The sequence below is a fragment of the Saccopteryx leptura genome, chromosome X (genome assembly GCF_036850995.1).
Source record: "Saccopteryx leptura isolate mSacLep1 chromosome X, mSacLep1_pri_phased_curated, whole genome shotgun sequence".
NCBI lineage: Eukaryota > Metazoa > Chordata > Mammalia > Chiroptera > Emballonuridae > Saccopteryx > Saccopteryx leptura.
The window spans coordinates 36,395,396-36,412,819 of NC_089516.1; the positions used below are offsets into that span (position 1 = coordinate 36,395,396).

Here is a 17,424-nt window from a genome sequence, read left to right on the forward strand (position 1 = left end):
AGTACCATGCTGTTTTAATTATTGTGGCTCTATAGTATAATTTGAAGTCAGGTAGTGTGACACCTCCGGCTTCATTCTTTTCCCTCAGGATTGCTTTGGTTATTTGGGGTTTTTTATGGTTTCATATAAATCTGGTAATTTTTTGTTCTATTTCTTTAAAAATGACATTGGAATTTTGATGGGTATTGCATTGAATTTGTATATTGCTTTGGATAATATGGCCATTTTAACTATGTTGATTCTTCCAATCTATGAACATGGAATATTTATCCATTTCATTATGTCTTTTTCAATTTCTTTCAATAATGTTTTGTAGTTTTCAGTATATACAATAGGTCCTTCACATCCTTTGTTAAGTTTATTTCTAGGTATTTTATTTTTATGTTGTTGCAATTGCAAAAGTAATTGTTTTTTGAGTTTATTATTCTAAGTTTCATCATTGGCATATAGAAAAAGCAATAGACTTTTGTATATTGATTCTGTATCCTGCAACTTTACTGTATTGGTTTGTTGTTTCTAATGTTTTTTTTTGGTTGAGTCTTTGTGTTTTCTGTATACAGGATCATGCCATCTGCAAAATGTGATAACTTTACTTCTTCTTTCCCAATATGGATGACTTTTATTTCTTTCTCTTGCCTGATTGCTCTGGCTAAAACTTCTAGAACTATGTTGAATAAGAGTAGAGAAAGTAGGCAACCTTATCTTGTACTTCATTTTAGAGGAAAATCCTTTATCTTTTCATCATTTATTATGATATTAGCTGATGGTTTGTTATATATGGCCTCTTTTATGTTGAGGTACATTTCTTCCATTCCAATTTTCAGTGTTTTAAACATAAAGGGAAGTTGTATCTTATCAAATGCCTTTTCTGCATCTGTTGATAAGATTGTATGATTTTGTTCTTTGTTTTGTTGATATGGTGTTTATGTTAATTGATTTCCATATATTGAACCATCCTTATGCTCCTGGAATGTATCCCACTTGAATGTGATGTATTATTTTTTAAGTGTGTTGTTATGTTGATTTGCTAGCATTTTGCTTAGGACTTTTACATCTATATTCATTAGATATATTGGTCTGTAGTTTTCTCTTTTTGTGTTGTTCTTGCCAGGTTTTGGTTTGAAGGTTATGGTGGCCTCATAAAATTTGTTAGGGAGTATTGCTTCTTCTTCTGTTTTTTGGAAGACTTTGAGAAGGTAGGTACCAAATCTTCTTTGAATCTTTGGTAAATTCATTAGTGTAGTCATCTGGTCCTGGACTTTTGTTTTTTGGGAGGGTTTGATAGTTGTTTTTATTTCCTCCCTGCTTATAGTTTTCTTTAGATTTTCCACTTGAAGAACTTCATGATTTGGTCTAGGAAGATTGTACAGTTCTAGAAATTTATCCATTTTCTCAGGTTGTTGAATTTGGTGGCTTATAATCTTTTGTAATATTCTACTATGATCCTTTGTATATATATATGATGTCTGTGGTAATTTCTTGTCTTTCATTTTGGATTTTGTTTATATGAGTCCTTTTTATTCCTTGTTGAGTATAGCCAAGGGTTTGTAATGTTATTAATCTTTTCAAAGAACCAGCTCTTTGTTCTATTATTTTTTTCTATACTTTTTTGTATTCTATTTACTTTTAGTTCTTCTCTTAAGTTTTACGATTTTCTTTCTTCTGCTAATTTTAGGTTTCCTTTATTCTTTTTTCTTTTGTTCTTTCAGATGTGATGTTAGATTGTTTACTTGGGCTCTGTGTTGTTTACTGATACAAGCCTGTAATGATATAAACTTCCCTCTTATTACTGCTTTCACTGCAACCCAGAAATTTTCATAAGTTGTATTGTCTTTTTCCTTTGTTTGTATATATCTTTTGATCTCTGCTTTTATTTCTTCTTTGACCCAGTCATATTTTAGTATTATGTTGTTTAATTTCCACATTTTTATGGGCTTCTTTACTTCCTTTTTACAGTTGAATTCTAATTTCAAAGCCTCCTTATCAGAAAATATGCTTGGTATAATTTCTATCTTCCTGAATTTGTTGATGTTAGTTTTGTGGCCCAACATATGGTCTATTTCTAAGAATGTTCCATGCACCCTGGAGAAAAATATATAATCTGACGTTTTGGAATGAAATGTCCTGTAAGTCTATTTATTATGTCCATTTTGTCCAGAATGTTGTTTAAGGCTGATATTTCTTTTTGATTTTCTGTTTGGATGATCCATCAAAGCCATCAGTGGTATGTTGAAATCTTCAAGTATAATTGTGTTTTTGTCTGCTTCTATATTTAGATCAGTTAGTAGATATCTTATATAGTTTAGTTCTCCCTGGTTCAGTTCACAGCAAAAGAAAATAACAACAAAACAGACAGACAGTTAAATGGGAGACGATATTTGCAAACAACAGCTGAAATAAGGGGTTGATATCCAAAATATATAAAGAACTCACAGAGCTCAGCAACAAACAAACAAACAACCCAATAAAAAAATGGACAGACACTTCTCCCAAGAAGAAATACAAATGGCCAACAGTTATATGAAAAGATGCTCATCTTTACTAGCTCTTAAAGAAATACAAATCAAAACAATGAGATACCACCTGACACCTGTTAGATTAGCTATTATCAACAAGACAGGTAATAACAAGTGTTGGAGAGGCAGTGGAGATAAAGGAACCTTCATTCACTGTTGGTGGGAATGCAAATCAGCACAACAATTATGGGAGAAAGTGTGATGGTTCCTCAAAAATTAAGAATATAACTACCACATGACCCAGCAATCCCTCTACTAGGTATCTACCCCCAAAATTCAAAAACATTGGTATGTAAAGACACATGCACCCCCATGTTCATCAAAGCATTATTCACAGTGGCCAAGACATGGAAACAACTAAAGTGTCCCTTGATAGAGGATTGGATAAAGAAGAAGTGGTACATATATACAATGGAATACTACTCAGCCATAAGAAATGATGACATAATTATATTTATGACAACCTGGACGAACCTTGAGAACATTATACTGAGTGAAATAAATAAATCAGAAAAAGCTAAGGACTGTATGATTCCACACATAGGTAGGATACAAAATTGATACTCATGTACATAGATAAGAGTCCAGTGCTTACTAGTGGGAAGAGGTTGTGAGGAGAGGGAATGGGGTTAGGAGAAAGGTGTAAAGAGGAAAGAATATAAGTTGACTGAGGATGATTGACTTTGGGTGATGAATATACAACATAATCAACTGTCCAAATGATATGGAGATGTTTGCCCAAAATCTGTGTACTCTTGTTGAACAATGTCACTCTGTTAAATTTAATTTTGTAAATAAAAAAAAAAGAAGTGCTATGTCTTCTTGGTACAGTGTCCCTTTTATCATTATGAAATGTCCATCTTTGTTTGTGGTTACTTTTGTTGTCTTGAAGTCAGCATTGTCAGATATGAGCAGGGGTCGGGAACCTTTTTGGCTGAGAGAGCCATGAACGCCACATATTTTAAAATGTAATTCCATGAGAGCCATACAATGACCCATGTACATTATGCATTATCCAATAAAAATTTGGTGTTGTCCCAGAGGACAGCTGTGATTGGCTCCAGCCACCCGCAACCATGAACATGACCGGTAGGAAATGAATGGATTGTAATACATGAGAAAATTTTATATTTTTAACGTTATTTTTTTTTATTAAAGATTTGTCTGCAAGCCAGATGCAGCCATCAAAAGAGCCACATCTGGCTCGCAAGCCATAGGTTCCCAACTCCTGGATATGAGTATGTGTATGGCTACACCTTCTTTTTGTTTGTTTTGTTAGTATTTCCTTGGAGAATTGTTTTCCAACCTTTCACTTTGAGTCTACTTTTGTCCTTGCAGCTTAGACTTGTTTTTTGAAGGAAGCATATGGTTGGGTTTTGCTTTTTGATCCAGTCTGCTACTCTTTACATCTTTATTGATGAGTTCAGTCCTTTTACATTTAGGGTAACTATTGACATTTGAGAATTTTATATAGCCATTTTATGTTTTGTTTTCTAGTAGCTCTGTGTTTTGTTTGGTTCTTCTCTTTTTTGTTTTATTCAGTTGTTTTTGTTTGGTGGTATTTCATAGTATTTTCCCTGTTCTTTTTTTCTTTTTTTTTTCTTTTTAGCTGTGTGCTTCAGTAGTGGGTTTTTAGTGGGTAGTTACCATTAGGTTAAGAAATAAATGTTTGGCCTGACCTGTGGTGGCGCAGTGGATAAAGTGTCGACCTGGAATGCTGAGGTTGCAGTTCAAAACCCTGGGCTTGCCTGGTCAAGGCACATATGGGAGTTGATGCTTCCTGCTCCTCCCCCCTTCTCTCTCTCTCTCTCTCTCTCTCTCTCTCTCTCTTTCTCTTCTCTAAAATGAATAAATAAAAATAATTTTAAAAAAAGAAATAAATGTTTGTATGTACAAGAGTCCTTTGTTTTATGAGTGATTCTGCACTCCATCCTCCTTTGCTACTGCAGATCCTTATCTTCTCCTCTTTTATGTTATTGTTGTCACAGCTTATCCTTGTTTTTATTGTGTCCTTGCTGGAGCTTTTACTTATAGTTTTGATTTGTTTTTTCCTTTGTGTCTGCTCAAATAACCCCCTTGAGTATTTTCTGCAGTGGAGGTTTTCTGTTGATAAATCCCTCAGCTTCTGTATGTCTGCAAAACTTTTTATTTCTCTTTAATATTTGAAGGATAACTTAGATGGATATAGTTTTCTTGGCTGGTAATTCCTCTATTTCAATACTTTGAATGTTTGGGTCCACTTTCTTCTGGCTTGTAGAGTTTCTGCTGAGAGGTCCAATGATGACCTAATGGGCTTTCCTTTATATGCTATGTTTTTCTTTTCTCTAGGCGCCTTGAGGATTCTTTCTTTCTCGTTGACTTGACAATTTTATTATGATGTGCTTTGGAGGAAGTCTCTTTGGGTTGAAGTAACTGGCATTCTGTTTGCTTCTTGGATTTTAGGGTCTAACTTTTCCATAGGCTTGGGAAATTCTCACCAATTATTTGTTTGAATAGGCTCTCCATTTCCTTCTCCTTCTCTTTTTCTTCTGATGTGCATATTATTCTTATGTTACTTTTTCTGATGAAGTCAGACAATTCTTATAGAGCTCTCTCAGTTTTTTTTATATTTGTAAGTGTTTCTCTTCTTCTCTTTGTAGCACCCCTAATTGACTGTCTTCGGTGTCAGTGATTCTCTCCTGTATCTGTTTGTTATGTTAGCAAAACTTGCTACCTCATTTTTCAATATATGTATTGAGTTCTTCATCTCTCTTTTTAGTTTGTTTGTTTTTTTGACACAGAGTTGGAGAGAGGGATAGATAGGGACATATAGACAGGAAGGGAGAGTTGAGAAGCATCAGTTCTTTGTTGTGGCACCTTAGGTGTTCTTTCTCATATGTGCCTTGACTAGGGGGCTACAGCAGAATGAGTGACCCCTTTCTCAAGCCAGGAACCTTTAGCTCAACCCAGCAACCTTGGGCTTCAAGCCAGTGACCTTTGGGTTCAAGCTAGTGAACATGGGGTCACGTCTGTGATCCCACACTCAATCCAGCGACCCTGCGCTCAAGCTGTAGAGCCTATGCTCAAGCTTGATGAGTCCATGCTGAAGCCCGTGACCTCAGCTTTTTGAACCTGGGTCCTGCACATCCTGGTCCGATGCTCTATCTATTGCACTACCACCTGGCCAGGCTTTTTATTTTCAATCTCCTTGATGAGATATTCATTTTTTTCATTAATTTGTTTTCTGAGATCATTCAGTTACCTATTGGTGTTTTCCTGCATCTCACTGTGTCTTTTCATAACTTCAATTTTGAATTCTGTATAATTGATCTCCAAGGTCTCCATGTGGTTGAGATTTATTTCTGGAGATATTTCATTTTCTTTCTGAACGACATCTCTCTCTTGTATAGCCATGGTATTTGATTTTTTTGTCCTTGATGGAATTGGAATGTGGTATTATTAAGAACTCTAACAGAAGACAACTGAATGAATGAAACTTAAAAATTAAAAGAAAACACGAGAAATATAAAAAATTTAAAAATAATGACAAGATAAAAGAAAAACCATGGAAAACAAAGAGTAAAAATCAAAAAGAAAAAATATAAAATGAACAGAATACACACAATAAATAAGAATTAAAATAAAGAATTTCAAATGAAATTCAAAAGAGTAAAAAAATGAAAAAAGAAAAAAACAGGGGAAAAAATTTTCAGTTTAAAAAGTTAGTTTTTTTCTGGTAGGTGTCACTGTTTTTCAAGTTTTAGCTCTGTGAAATTCCTGCGCTGTCCACTGAGATGTTGCTGTTGCAGTGATGTAGGCAGGGCTGCAATCCTATTGGTGGGTGGGGTATGTTGAGAGGTTTTTATGGCTTTATTGCTTTATGGCTTTAGCAATGGTTATCTCAGGCCTCTGGGTGCTTCTCCCCTCGTCTCAGCAGACCAAGGGACCAGACATGGAGCACCTCCGTTCTGCATGGGACGGAGTGGCTTTGGAGCCTTAGCTGTCGGTTCTATCACTGCCAGTCTCCATACCTGTAAGGTGATGGTGGCAGGATCTGGGGGGTATGAGGAGCTACACTTTGGTTTTCTCTGTCTTTGCACCAAGTGCAGGCTGCTGCTCGACTGTGAGAACCCTGGCCATGACTCCTGTTATGCTACTGCTTTGGTTTAGTATCTCTGCCTTTGCCCCTCATTCACACCACTCCTACCAGCAGAAGGAGGCCTAGTCACTTCAGGCTTCCCTCTCCATATCCCCACAGAGAGAAAAAAGGTAGTCACTCTGGGCTTCTCTCTGAAGCCGATCGTGAGTGTTTTTTATCTTCCACCCCCCTTTTCAACCCTTCCCACCTTTAGTCGATTGGGTTGCAGATCTTCGAGGCATACCTGCAACCCAGCTTGGTTCCTTCCCTTCATTATAGCTGTTCAATTTGTTAAAATTTCAAAGGGAGACATCTTGAGTATCCCTCATGCTGCCATTACTATAATAAATTTAAACAGAATATACACTTATAAAAGGCTCAGGATTAAGAAATAAACACAATAGTATATCTTTAAAGACAAGCTCAAACCTAAGGACTTGGACAAAAAATAACAGGCTAGGCTAAAATATATGGAGAAAATAAGTTATGTCATTGGCAAAAGGGTGAAAGAAGAAAGGTCATTCTGTAATAAAAGGCAGAGTAAATAATGAAACTAACGATGTCAAATTATAGTCTCCATCATAGCAATAAAATATACAAAAGACAAAGTTTTCCATGTAAGGAATAGGAAGGAAAATATTCATTTCTTCAATAATAGAAAGTGAGTGTTTTGGCTTTGAGTTAGGGTTTTCAAAGGCAAGGGTGATATAGGTCAAGCACACACACTTAAGAATTTAAATCTTAATTTTTAAAGAAAATCTTGCAGGAAAATGGTAAGAATAGCATAAAGAACCAGATTCAACAACTGTTAACCTTTTACCAAATTTGCTTCATCATTTTTCTCTGTAGCCCCCCCAATACACACGCTATTTGAAAGTAATTTATTTCTCAGAAACAAAGATGTTCATGTCCATAACCACAGGGCAGTTATTAAAATCAGGATATGTGATACTAATATCCTTTTATATAACCTACCAAATTTATTCAAATGTTACCATTTATCTCAAATTTGTTCTTTATAACAGTTTTTCCTTTCCAGTCCAGGATGCAGTCTCAGATCATGCGTGACATTTAGTATCCTGCCAGTTTATTCTCCATCTGGACTTTTTTCTTATTCTCAAAGCTCTGAACTCCCCACTTCCTCTTTCCCTTTCAGCACTCTTCCTACTTTGACAGAGGAAACAGGAATAATTACAAAAGTATTTTCTTCATTTCTCTTTACTCACCTACTTATTGCTGTGCCCATATTCTTCTTTTCCCTCTTGCTATAGTAGAGAATGTATCCTTTCTCTTAGCTAACACCCATCCATCCACTCCTGCATTCAGTTTTTGCCTCCCATTTTCTCAAGAACCTTAAACTCTTCATTGTGCTTCTCTCTCCTAAGTCTATATGCCTTTCTGCTGTACTGGATTCTACCCATCATTTGTTTATTCCTTCAACAGATCAGCTTGAGTGTCTACTATGTGTCTGGACCTCTTCAAGGTGCTAGGGAAAAAGCAGTGAAGGAGAGAAATAAGGTCTCTACCTTCATGCAACTTTTTTTTTTTGTATTTTTCTGAAGCTGGAAATGGGGAGAGACAGTCAGACAGACTCCCGCATGTGCCCAACCGGGATCCACCCGGCACGCCCACCAGGGGCGACGCTCTGCCCACCATGGGGCGATGCTCTGCCTCTCCGGGGCGTCTCTCTGCCACGACTAGAGCCACTCCAGTGCCTGGGGCAGAGGCCAAGGAGCCATCCCCAGCGCCCGGGCCATCCTTGCTCCAATGGAGCCTTGGCTGCGGGAGGGGAAGAGAGAGACAGAGAGGAAGGAGGGGGTGGAGGTAGAGAAGCAAATGGGCGCTTCTCCTATGTGCCCTGGCCGGGAATCGAACCCGGGTCCCCCACACGCCAGGCCAATGCTCTACCGCTGAGCCAACCGGCCAGGGCCTCATGCAGCTTTCAAACATGCTCATACCTCACATGTTGAAGAAAACATAACAATAAATGTTTCCCAGTTCCACTTCCCCTTCAGGATAATATTGTCTTTCCCTTCACCTTCATAGCCAAACTCTAGACTTTCTCACCATCCACCCACACTTCTCACCCCACTCTAGCCTGGGTTCTAGCCCATCACTCTTTTTGAAGTGGATCTTGCTAAAAATGATCTGTGGCATCCATATTGAAAATCTAATGAACATTTTAAGTTTCCATCTTATGTAGCATTTGACATTACAACTATCTACTTCTTGAAACACTTTCCAAGTAATTATAAAGAATGTGTGACTCTTATGAAAAGAAACTAAGCTGAGGCTCAGAGTTGAAGTATGTTGTCCAAAAGCAGACAGCTAAGTAAGTGGCAGAATCAGTATCTGAACTGAGGTTTTTGTGAATTAGTGGACTAGGCATTTTATAGCATCTTGCTTTGATCTAAGATAGAAGTGATGGTGGCTTTGTTGGATCATGGTAGTGGTTGAAGAGGAAATGCTACTTATGAAAACAGGAAATAGAGGAAGCATTGGCTAGGTGATAGGGAAAGTGTTGAGTTATATCATGTGCACACAACTAACTTATTTAAATTTACCTATATGTGGTTTGCAAAAGAAAAAGGGAAGTGATTCAAACAGTGCAGACTATTTTGTTAATTCATGAGACTTGGTACTATTTTAAAGTTACTCTTATATTCATTCTGTTGTCATTGTAAGTGCATATTAAAAGGAAAAATGTGCCTGTAGCTATCTATGTTCCTAATTTTAAGACCTTCTCAGTTCTTTCATACGGAATGAGGTAATTGGTACTGCTGTAAGCCCTGATACAGTGAGTTAGTTTATTACCCAAGTTGGTGGGTCAAATCAGCCTCCCATGACAAATAAAGGTTGCAACTTTAATTAAGCAGTTTTCTACAACCAGTCATTTTAACAAATTACTTTTTTTCCAAACAGGCATTTTGTTCTAAAGGTTAACAAGTCGATACTCATTAGAATCATTATAAATAATTTTTTGATATTAAGGGTATAATACATTTGTAATGGCTTTCTTAGCAAACAGATTATATGGAAACTCTTAGGATAAGGTATAGAATAAGTGAGGACTAAACTAAAATTGTGCTGTAATATAATGGCTACCTCAGGGCTTGCATTTTTAAAGCACTTATGTATATTGCCTCCCATTCTTTTAAAATTCTTTATTATTAACTGTGGCCTGTGGTTTCTGTTTTAGGAAAAATTTTAAGCCATAGTAAATGAAAAAAATAATTGTGTTTGTACTATTCTACTTTCACACCAGGAAATGGGAGGTGTGATTCTGTTGTCTCTTTAGACTCTTTAATTGATCTGCACTTCTCATAAATGTGAATATTTCCTCTCAGAATGTGCCTCTAGTGTTTACAAACAAGTGTTTTTATACAATGTGACCCCTAAGTGTACGTAGACTACTTTACATGGTATTCAACTGAGGAAATAATAATGTGTTCTAATGCTGAGAGACTGCACAGCACATTTGCAGAACATTTTCTTGGATGGCACTAATTTAGACTAAACTACATCTTATATATTTGTTGGAATCCATGGGAGTCTGAAAGACCAGAGTAACAGGCTTTATTGAAAGGAAGAAAGGAACCCTGCTGGGCACTTCTCCCGGGGAGAAGAGCACTGGTTACAGACTAGGGGCGAGTTATATAGTGTTTGGGAGAGCCTGAGGGGATACTGAGTCAAAAGTCCTGGTATGTCCAGAATGCTCCTCCTTGGGGGGCTTCGAGCATGTGGGTGTTGAATCAAAAGTCCTGGTATGTCCGGAGCCCCTCCTCGGTACAGCTTGTCAGCTTTTTGGAATTCCTCTGTCTCAGGGCGATAATCCAGTAAGGGTGAGGTCTGACAGATAAGTGGAACATCAAGAGGGCAGTTTGGAACACACATATCTATCAATATTTTGCATTTAGAAGGTCATTTAGAAGTAATTAAGTTATCTCAAGAAAATAATGTAAAGTAGGGTAAGGGGCATAGGAAGTGCCTATGGAATGGAGGTGAAGTTTGCATTTTAAATAATATGATTAGGTCTCACAGGAAGGTGACAGTTGAGCAAATAGGAAAGAAGTGAGGGAATTGGCCATGCAAATACCTGGGGGAAGAGTATTTCGGGCAGGGCAGATAGGAATAGCAAGTGCAAAGGCCCCGAGGAGAAATGCACCTGGGGTGTATGAAGAAAAGCAAGGAGCTTTTCTTTAAACATTTTTCTAATGACAACAAGTTTGGTTTCATATGTGCAATTTTAACATTAAAAGTACATAATATTTTTTATTTATTTAAAAACCTATCTCAACCCTTCTCTCTTGTGCAGAGAGAAGGAGAAGGGGAATAGGTGAATAAGGCTGGTGAGGTACAAACCTTTGATTCTAGGAAACTCGGGTAAGTCAGTGGCTTTGGGAGCCCTGAATGGAAAGGGAAGTGTTTTCCCACTGTGTGTATTTCTTGCACGCCAGGTGCAAGCTAGGATTAAAGCTAATGGCCCACCAGTTCTCAGCTTCGCTGTTTCATTACCATCTGTCTGAGTCAAATGCAAACCTGCATGGGCCAGGCGGCTGTGATGGTGGCCGTGGCTACTGGCTTTACAGTAATAAAAAATGTACTCAAGTCCTTTTTGGTTGAACACCTGGATGGATGGAGTCGCTGCTACTTGAGATGGGGAAACATTGAGAGGTATTAGATTTTGTGGGGGAAATCGAGTGTTTGGTTTTGGACATGTTGCGTTTCAAGTGCCTGTTAAGCAGCTGATACTCACATAGATTGGCTTTGTCCATGAGCTATCTGTGATCAGTGTGACAAGGAGCTTAATACCGAACACAAATCACTGTGTCATTTTTTATCCCTCAAGACTTTATCATTCTTTTTATTCTGTTCTTATTGTCTTTAGCTTTGCAAAACCTTTTTATTTTGATATAGTTCCATTTGTTTATCCTGTCTTTTTTATTTCACTTGCCCGTGGAGATAAATTCGGCAAATATATTGCTGCGAGAGTTGTCGGAGAGCTTACTGCCTATGTTTTCTTCCAAGATGCTTATGGTTTCACAGCTTACATTTAAGTCTTTTATCCATTTTGAGTTTATTTTTGTGAATGGTGTAAGTTGGTGGTCTAGTTTCATTTTTTTGCAGGTAGATGTCCAATTTTCCCAACACCATTTATTAAAGAGGCTGTCTTTACTCCATTGTAGGCTCTTATCTCCTTTGTCAAGTATCAGTTGTCCATAAAGCTGTGTGTTTATTTCTGGGTTCTCTGTTCTGTTCCATTGATCTAAATGCCTGTTCTTATGCCAGTACCAGGCTGTTTTGAGTACAGTGGCCTTGTAGTATAACTTGATATTGGGAAGTGTGATACCTCCCGCTTTATTCTTTCTTTTCAAGATTGCTGAGGCTATTCGTGTTCTCTTTTGGTTCCATATAAATTTTTGGAATATGTGTTCTATATCTTTGAAGTATGTCATTGGTATTTTAATTGGTATTGCATTGAATTTATAAATTGCTTTGTGTAATATAGACTTTTTTTTTTTTGTATTTTTCTGAAGTTGGAAATGGGAAGGCAGTCAGACAGACTCCCGCATGCGCCTGACCAGGATCCACCCGGCACGCCCATCAGGGGGCGATGCTCTGCCCATCTGGGGCGTCGCTCAGTTGCAACCAGAGCCATTCTAGCGCCTGAGGCAGAGGCCACAGAGCCATCCTCAGCGCCTGGGCCAACTTTGCTCTAATGGAGCCTTGGCTGCAGGAGGGGAAGAGAGAGACAGAGAGGAAGGAGAGGGGGAGAGGTGTAGAAGCAGATGGGCACTTCTCCTGTGTGCCCTGGCTGGGAATTAAACCCGGGACTCCTGCATGCCAGGCCAACGCTCTACCACTGAGCAAACCAGCCAGAGCCAATATAGACATTTTAATGATGTTTATTCTTCCTAACCATGAGCACAGTATATGCTTCCACTTGTTTGTATCTTCCTTGATTTCTTTTATCAATGTTTTATAATTTTCCAAGTACAAGTCTTTAATCTCCTTGGTAAAATTTTACTCCTAGGTACTTTATTTTTTTGGTTGCAGTAGTGAAGGGGATTGTTTCCTTAATTTCTCTTTCAGACAGTTCAATGTTGGCGTACAAAAATGCCTCTGATTTCTGAGTATTAATTTTATATCCTGCCACCTTGCTGAATTCATTTATCAGGTCCAGTAGTTTTTTGAGTGAGGCTTTAGGGTTTTCTATATACAGTATCATATCATCTGCAAATAATTATAGTTTTACTTCTTCTTTTCCAATTTGGATGCCTTTTATTTCTTCTTGTCTGATTGCTATGGCTAGGACTTCCAGGACTATGTTGAATAAGAATGGTGAAAGGGGGCACCTCTGCCTTGTTCCTGTTCTTAAGGGGATTGCTTTTAAATTCTGCGCATTGAGTATTATGTTTGCTGTGGGTTTGTCATAGATGGCCTTTATCATGTTGAGGTATGTTCCCTGTATTCCCACTTTGCTGAGAGTTTTGATTATGAATGGGTGCTGGATTTCATCAAATACTTTTTCTGCATCTATTGAAACTACACAATGGGAGAACATATTCGACAATACGTCTGATAAGGGGTTAATAACCAAAATTTATAAAGAACTTGTAAATCTCAACACCAGGAAGACAAAGAATACAATAAAAAAAATGGGCAAAAGAAATGAATAGACACTTCTCCAAAGAGGACATACAGATGGCCAATAGGCATATGAAAAAATGCTCAACATCACTAATCATTAGAGAAATGCAGATTGAAACAACAATGAGATATCACTTCACACCAGTCAGAATGGCGCTCATCAACAAAACAACACAGAATAAGTGCTGGCGAGGATGTGGAGAAAAGAGAACCCTCCTGCACTGCTGGTGGGAATGCAGACTGGTGCAGCCACTGTGGAAAACAGTATGGAGATTCCTCAAAAAATTAAAAATCAAACTGCCTTTTGACCTAGCTATCTGACTTTTAGAAATATACCCTAAGAACACCATAGCGCTGTTCCAAAAGGAGAAATGCACCCCCCATGTTTATGGCAGCATTGTTCACAATAGCGAAGATCTTGAAACAGCCCAATGTCCGTCAGTGGACGAGTGGATTAAAAAGTTTTGGTACATATATACTATGGAATACTACTCAGCCATAAGAAATGATGACATCGGATCATTTACAACAACATGGATGGACCTTGATAACATTATACGGAGTGAAATAAGTAAATCAGAAAAAACTAAGAACTACAGTGTGTCTGTAAAGTTATGGTGCACTTTTGACCAGTCACAGGAAAGCAACAAAAGACGATAGAAATGTGAAATCTGCACCAAATAAAAGGAAAACCCTCCCAGTTTCTGTAGGATGATACGGCCGCATGTGTACATGCGCAGATGATGACGTAACACCGTGTATACAGCGGAGCAGCCCAGGGTCATGCCAGTCGAGATGTGGACGGTACAGAGGAAAGTTCAGTGTGTTCTGTGGCTCGCTAAATTCGAATCCGTAACCAAAGTGCAACGTGAATATTGGTGCGTTTATAACGAAGCGCCACCACATAAGAATAACATTACTCGGTGGGATAAGCAATTGAAGGAAACTGGCAGTTTGGTGGAGAAACCCCGTTCTGGTAGGCCATCAGTCAGTGACGAGTCTAGAGGCTATACGGGATAGCTACCTAAGGAGCCCTAAAAAAGCTGTGCATGAGCCCACATCGAACTGCACTGAATAGGTATGAAACCAGGAGAGTTTTCCTTTTATTTGGTGCAGATTTCACATTTCTATTGTCTTTTGTTGCTTTCCTGTGACCGGTCAAAAGTGCACCATGACTTTACAGACACACTGTATATGATTCCATACATAGATGGGACATAAAAATGAGACTCAGAGACATGGACAAGAATGTGATGGTAACGGGGTGTGGGAGAGAGGTGGAGCACAAAGAAAACCAGATAGAAGGTGATGGAAGGCCCTGGCCGGTTGGCTCAGTGGTAGAGCGTTGGCCTGGCATGCAGGGGTCCCAGGTTCGATTCCCGGCCAGGGCACACAGGAGAAGCGCCCATCTGCTTTTCCACCCCTCCCCCTCTCCTTCCTCTGTGTCTCTCTCTTCCCCTCCCGCAGCAGAGGCTCCATTGGAGCAAGGATGGCCCGGGCGCTGGGGATGGCTCCTTGGCCTCTGCCCCAGGCACTAGAGTGGCTCTGGTCGCGGCAGAGCGATGCCCTGGAGGGGCAGAGCATCGCCTCCTGGTGGGCGTGCCAGGTGGATCCCAGTCGGGCGCATGCGGGAGTCTGTCTGACTGTCTCTCCCCGTTTCCAGCTTTAGAAAGATTAAAAAAAAAAAAAAAAGAAAGTGATGGAAGACAATTTCACTTTGGGTGAGGGGTATGCAACATAATCAGATGTCAAAATAATCTGGAGATGTTTTCTCTGAACATATGTTCCCTGATTTATCAATGTCACCCTATTAAAATTAATTAAAAACAAAGACTTTATCAGTGAAAGAAGTAATGCATTAATTTGCATTCCAGCTCAAGCTCTTCTCTCCTTGTGAACAGGTCACAGATAGTTCATGAACCTGCTACTCTGAGTGGAACTAAATTCAGACAATCAAGTCAAAGTGTCAGACAATCGGATATACAATTCTGGAGTTTGGGGTAGAGTTTATTGGGTATGACTTGGGAGTGGCTAGTGTAGAGGTGAGGTATGAAGCCATGGAACGAGATGCAATCCTCCAGGGAATGAGTGTAGCTAGAGAAGCGAAAAGGACTGAAGACCTAGCCCTTGGTATGCCAGTATTTCAGGAAGGAAAGGTGGAAGGATCTAGCTAAAGAGACCAGAAGAGATCAGCCAGGAAGTTAAGAGGACAAATGGGAAGAGTGGGAGTGTGAGGTCAAGTGAAGACAGTTTCAAGGAGGGAGCAATCAGGTCAATTTCGGACTAAGAATAGATCATCGGTGATCTTGCCAAAAGCAGTTTGGGTGGGATGGTATGGACACTAAATCCTTTTCTGACTCAGATAACAATTGTTCAGCAATGGTTGTGGATGCAATGGAATGGAAAGAATGCTTATGAAGTCCTTTGATGTGCTAGGCATTGTGCTAAAAAATATTGCAATTTTTAAAATATTCAAAAAACTCTGTGATGGTAGGGATGATGTTTATCTTTATTTAACTGATGAGGAAATAGTTTCAGAGGTATTAAAAAGTTTACCAAGGTCATATAGCAGTATGGAGACTGTTTGTACTATATGATTTATTTTCAGCAACAGTTTCAGCCAGTATTTCCTTCATATTCATTGCTGGGTACTGTTTGGTCTCACTTTAATTAGGAAGACATTGGAGAGAGAAGTCGCAATTCAGATCGAAAAGTGTAAGTGCAAAGGATGTTTAAGAATATACTGCCAAACAAAATGTGCTCAAGCCACTGTAGCAAACCATGCACTGCAGTGCTTGTTATAATACCAGATCTTTTGTATCCTTCATATAAACCGTGGTCTGAAGACTTCAGATTTTTAAATGTTGCCTCTGTTCAGTCTTTGGTAATCTTTTAACTAATCCTTTCAAATGATGTTATTTGGTACCTGTTTATGATTTCCTTTTAAAAAAATTGCATAAGCATATAGTGAGATTTTATTTCTACTCCTTGGAATGTTGAATTTAATTCTATTGCAATCACTTCTTTATTTTTATTTACAGATGTTCGCACACAAGCCATGTACCAGATGATGGATCAAGGCTTTGTAGGACTTATTTTTTCCTGTTTCATAGAAGATAAAAACACAAAGGTATTGTGTGTGTGCATGCATACATATGTATGTATGTGTGTGTATGTTTATATACACACACATGCACACAGAATAAAGAAAAATATTTTTACAATTTTAATAGGGTGGCTAGGGAAGGTTTTCCGTGAGAAAGTTCATTGAATCAGGACCTGAAGAAAGTGAGGGAGCAAGTCTTGTGGATATCTTGGGGGAAGAGCATTCCAGGCGAGGAAATAGCCAGTACAAAGACCCTGAAGTGAGTGTGTCATGTTCAGGGGGCATCAAGGCAGTCCGTGTGACTGAGCAGAGTGAGGAACACCATGACCATATATTCCGGTTTGTCTCTGCCATTCCCAGTTTTACCCCATTATCCCTGTCTCCTATTCAGTTAATTTACTGCTTGGAAGTGTCCTGGTTTGGACAATAACTCGTTTGGTCATCCTACAGTGAGGTCTGAAAGATAACTGGGCCAGATTCTGTAAGGCCTTGACTTTGTGCGTTGAGGAACCATTAGAGCAGCTATTTTCAACCTTTTTCCATCTCATGGTATGCATAAACTAGTTACTGTGGCACACTAGAAATACATTTTTGCTGATCTGACAAAAAAATAGGAATAATTTTGATTCATTCACACCAGATGGCTATTGTTTTGTTGGCTGTTGTCATTTCTTCATTTGACAATCTAAGAGGAAAGAGGTTAGTGCCTCTGACTAGATAGTCAGATATTATTGCATGTTTTAATGGCTGCTGTACAGGGTAATTTTATGTTTTGATGGGATCCTTCTGGTTACTGTGTTGAGAATAGACTGCACAGGGGTTGGGGGTGGGACATGAGGAGGGAAAGGGTTTGGAATCCATGGCATCCACGAAATCAGTTATGAAAATATTGCAGTAATCTAGCAAGAGATGATGGAGGTTTGGCCACAGTCGTAGGAGTGGAGGTAATGAGAAGTGGCCAGATTTTGCATATATTTTGATGGCTAATAATGGTAACTAGTGCTACGACTTATCACTTATTGTATGACACATAC

General features: G+C 38.7%; 1 protein-coding gene across 1 annotated transcript in view; it reads left to right on the top strand.

The window, feature by feature from the left end:
- Window positions 1-17,424, top strand: part of BRCC3 (BRCA1/BRCA2-containing complex subunit 3) — a 64,466-nt gene that overhangs the window by 27,547 nt on the left and 19,495 nt on the right. Inside the window, exon 6 of the mRNA XM_066356058.1 lies at window positions 16,326-16,414. Within this exon, the coding sequence (XP_066212155.1) occupies window positions 16,326-16,414 (89 nt within the window). The remainder of the gene's footprint in view (window positions 1-16,325; window positions 16,415-17,424) is intronic.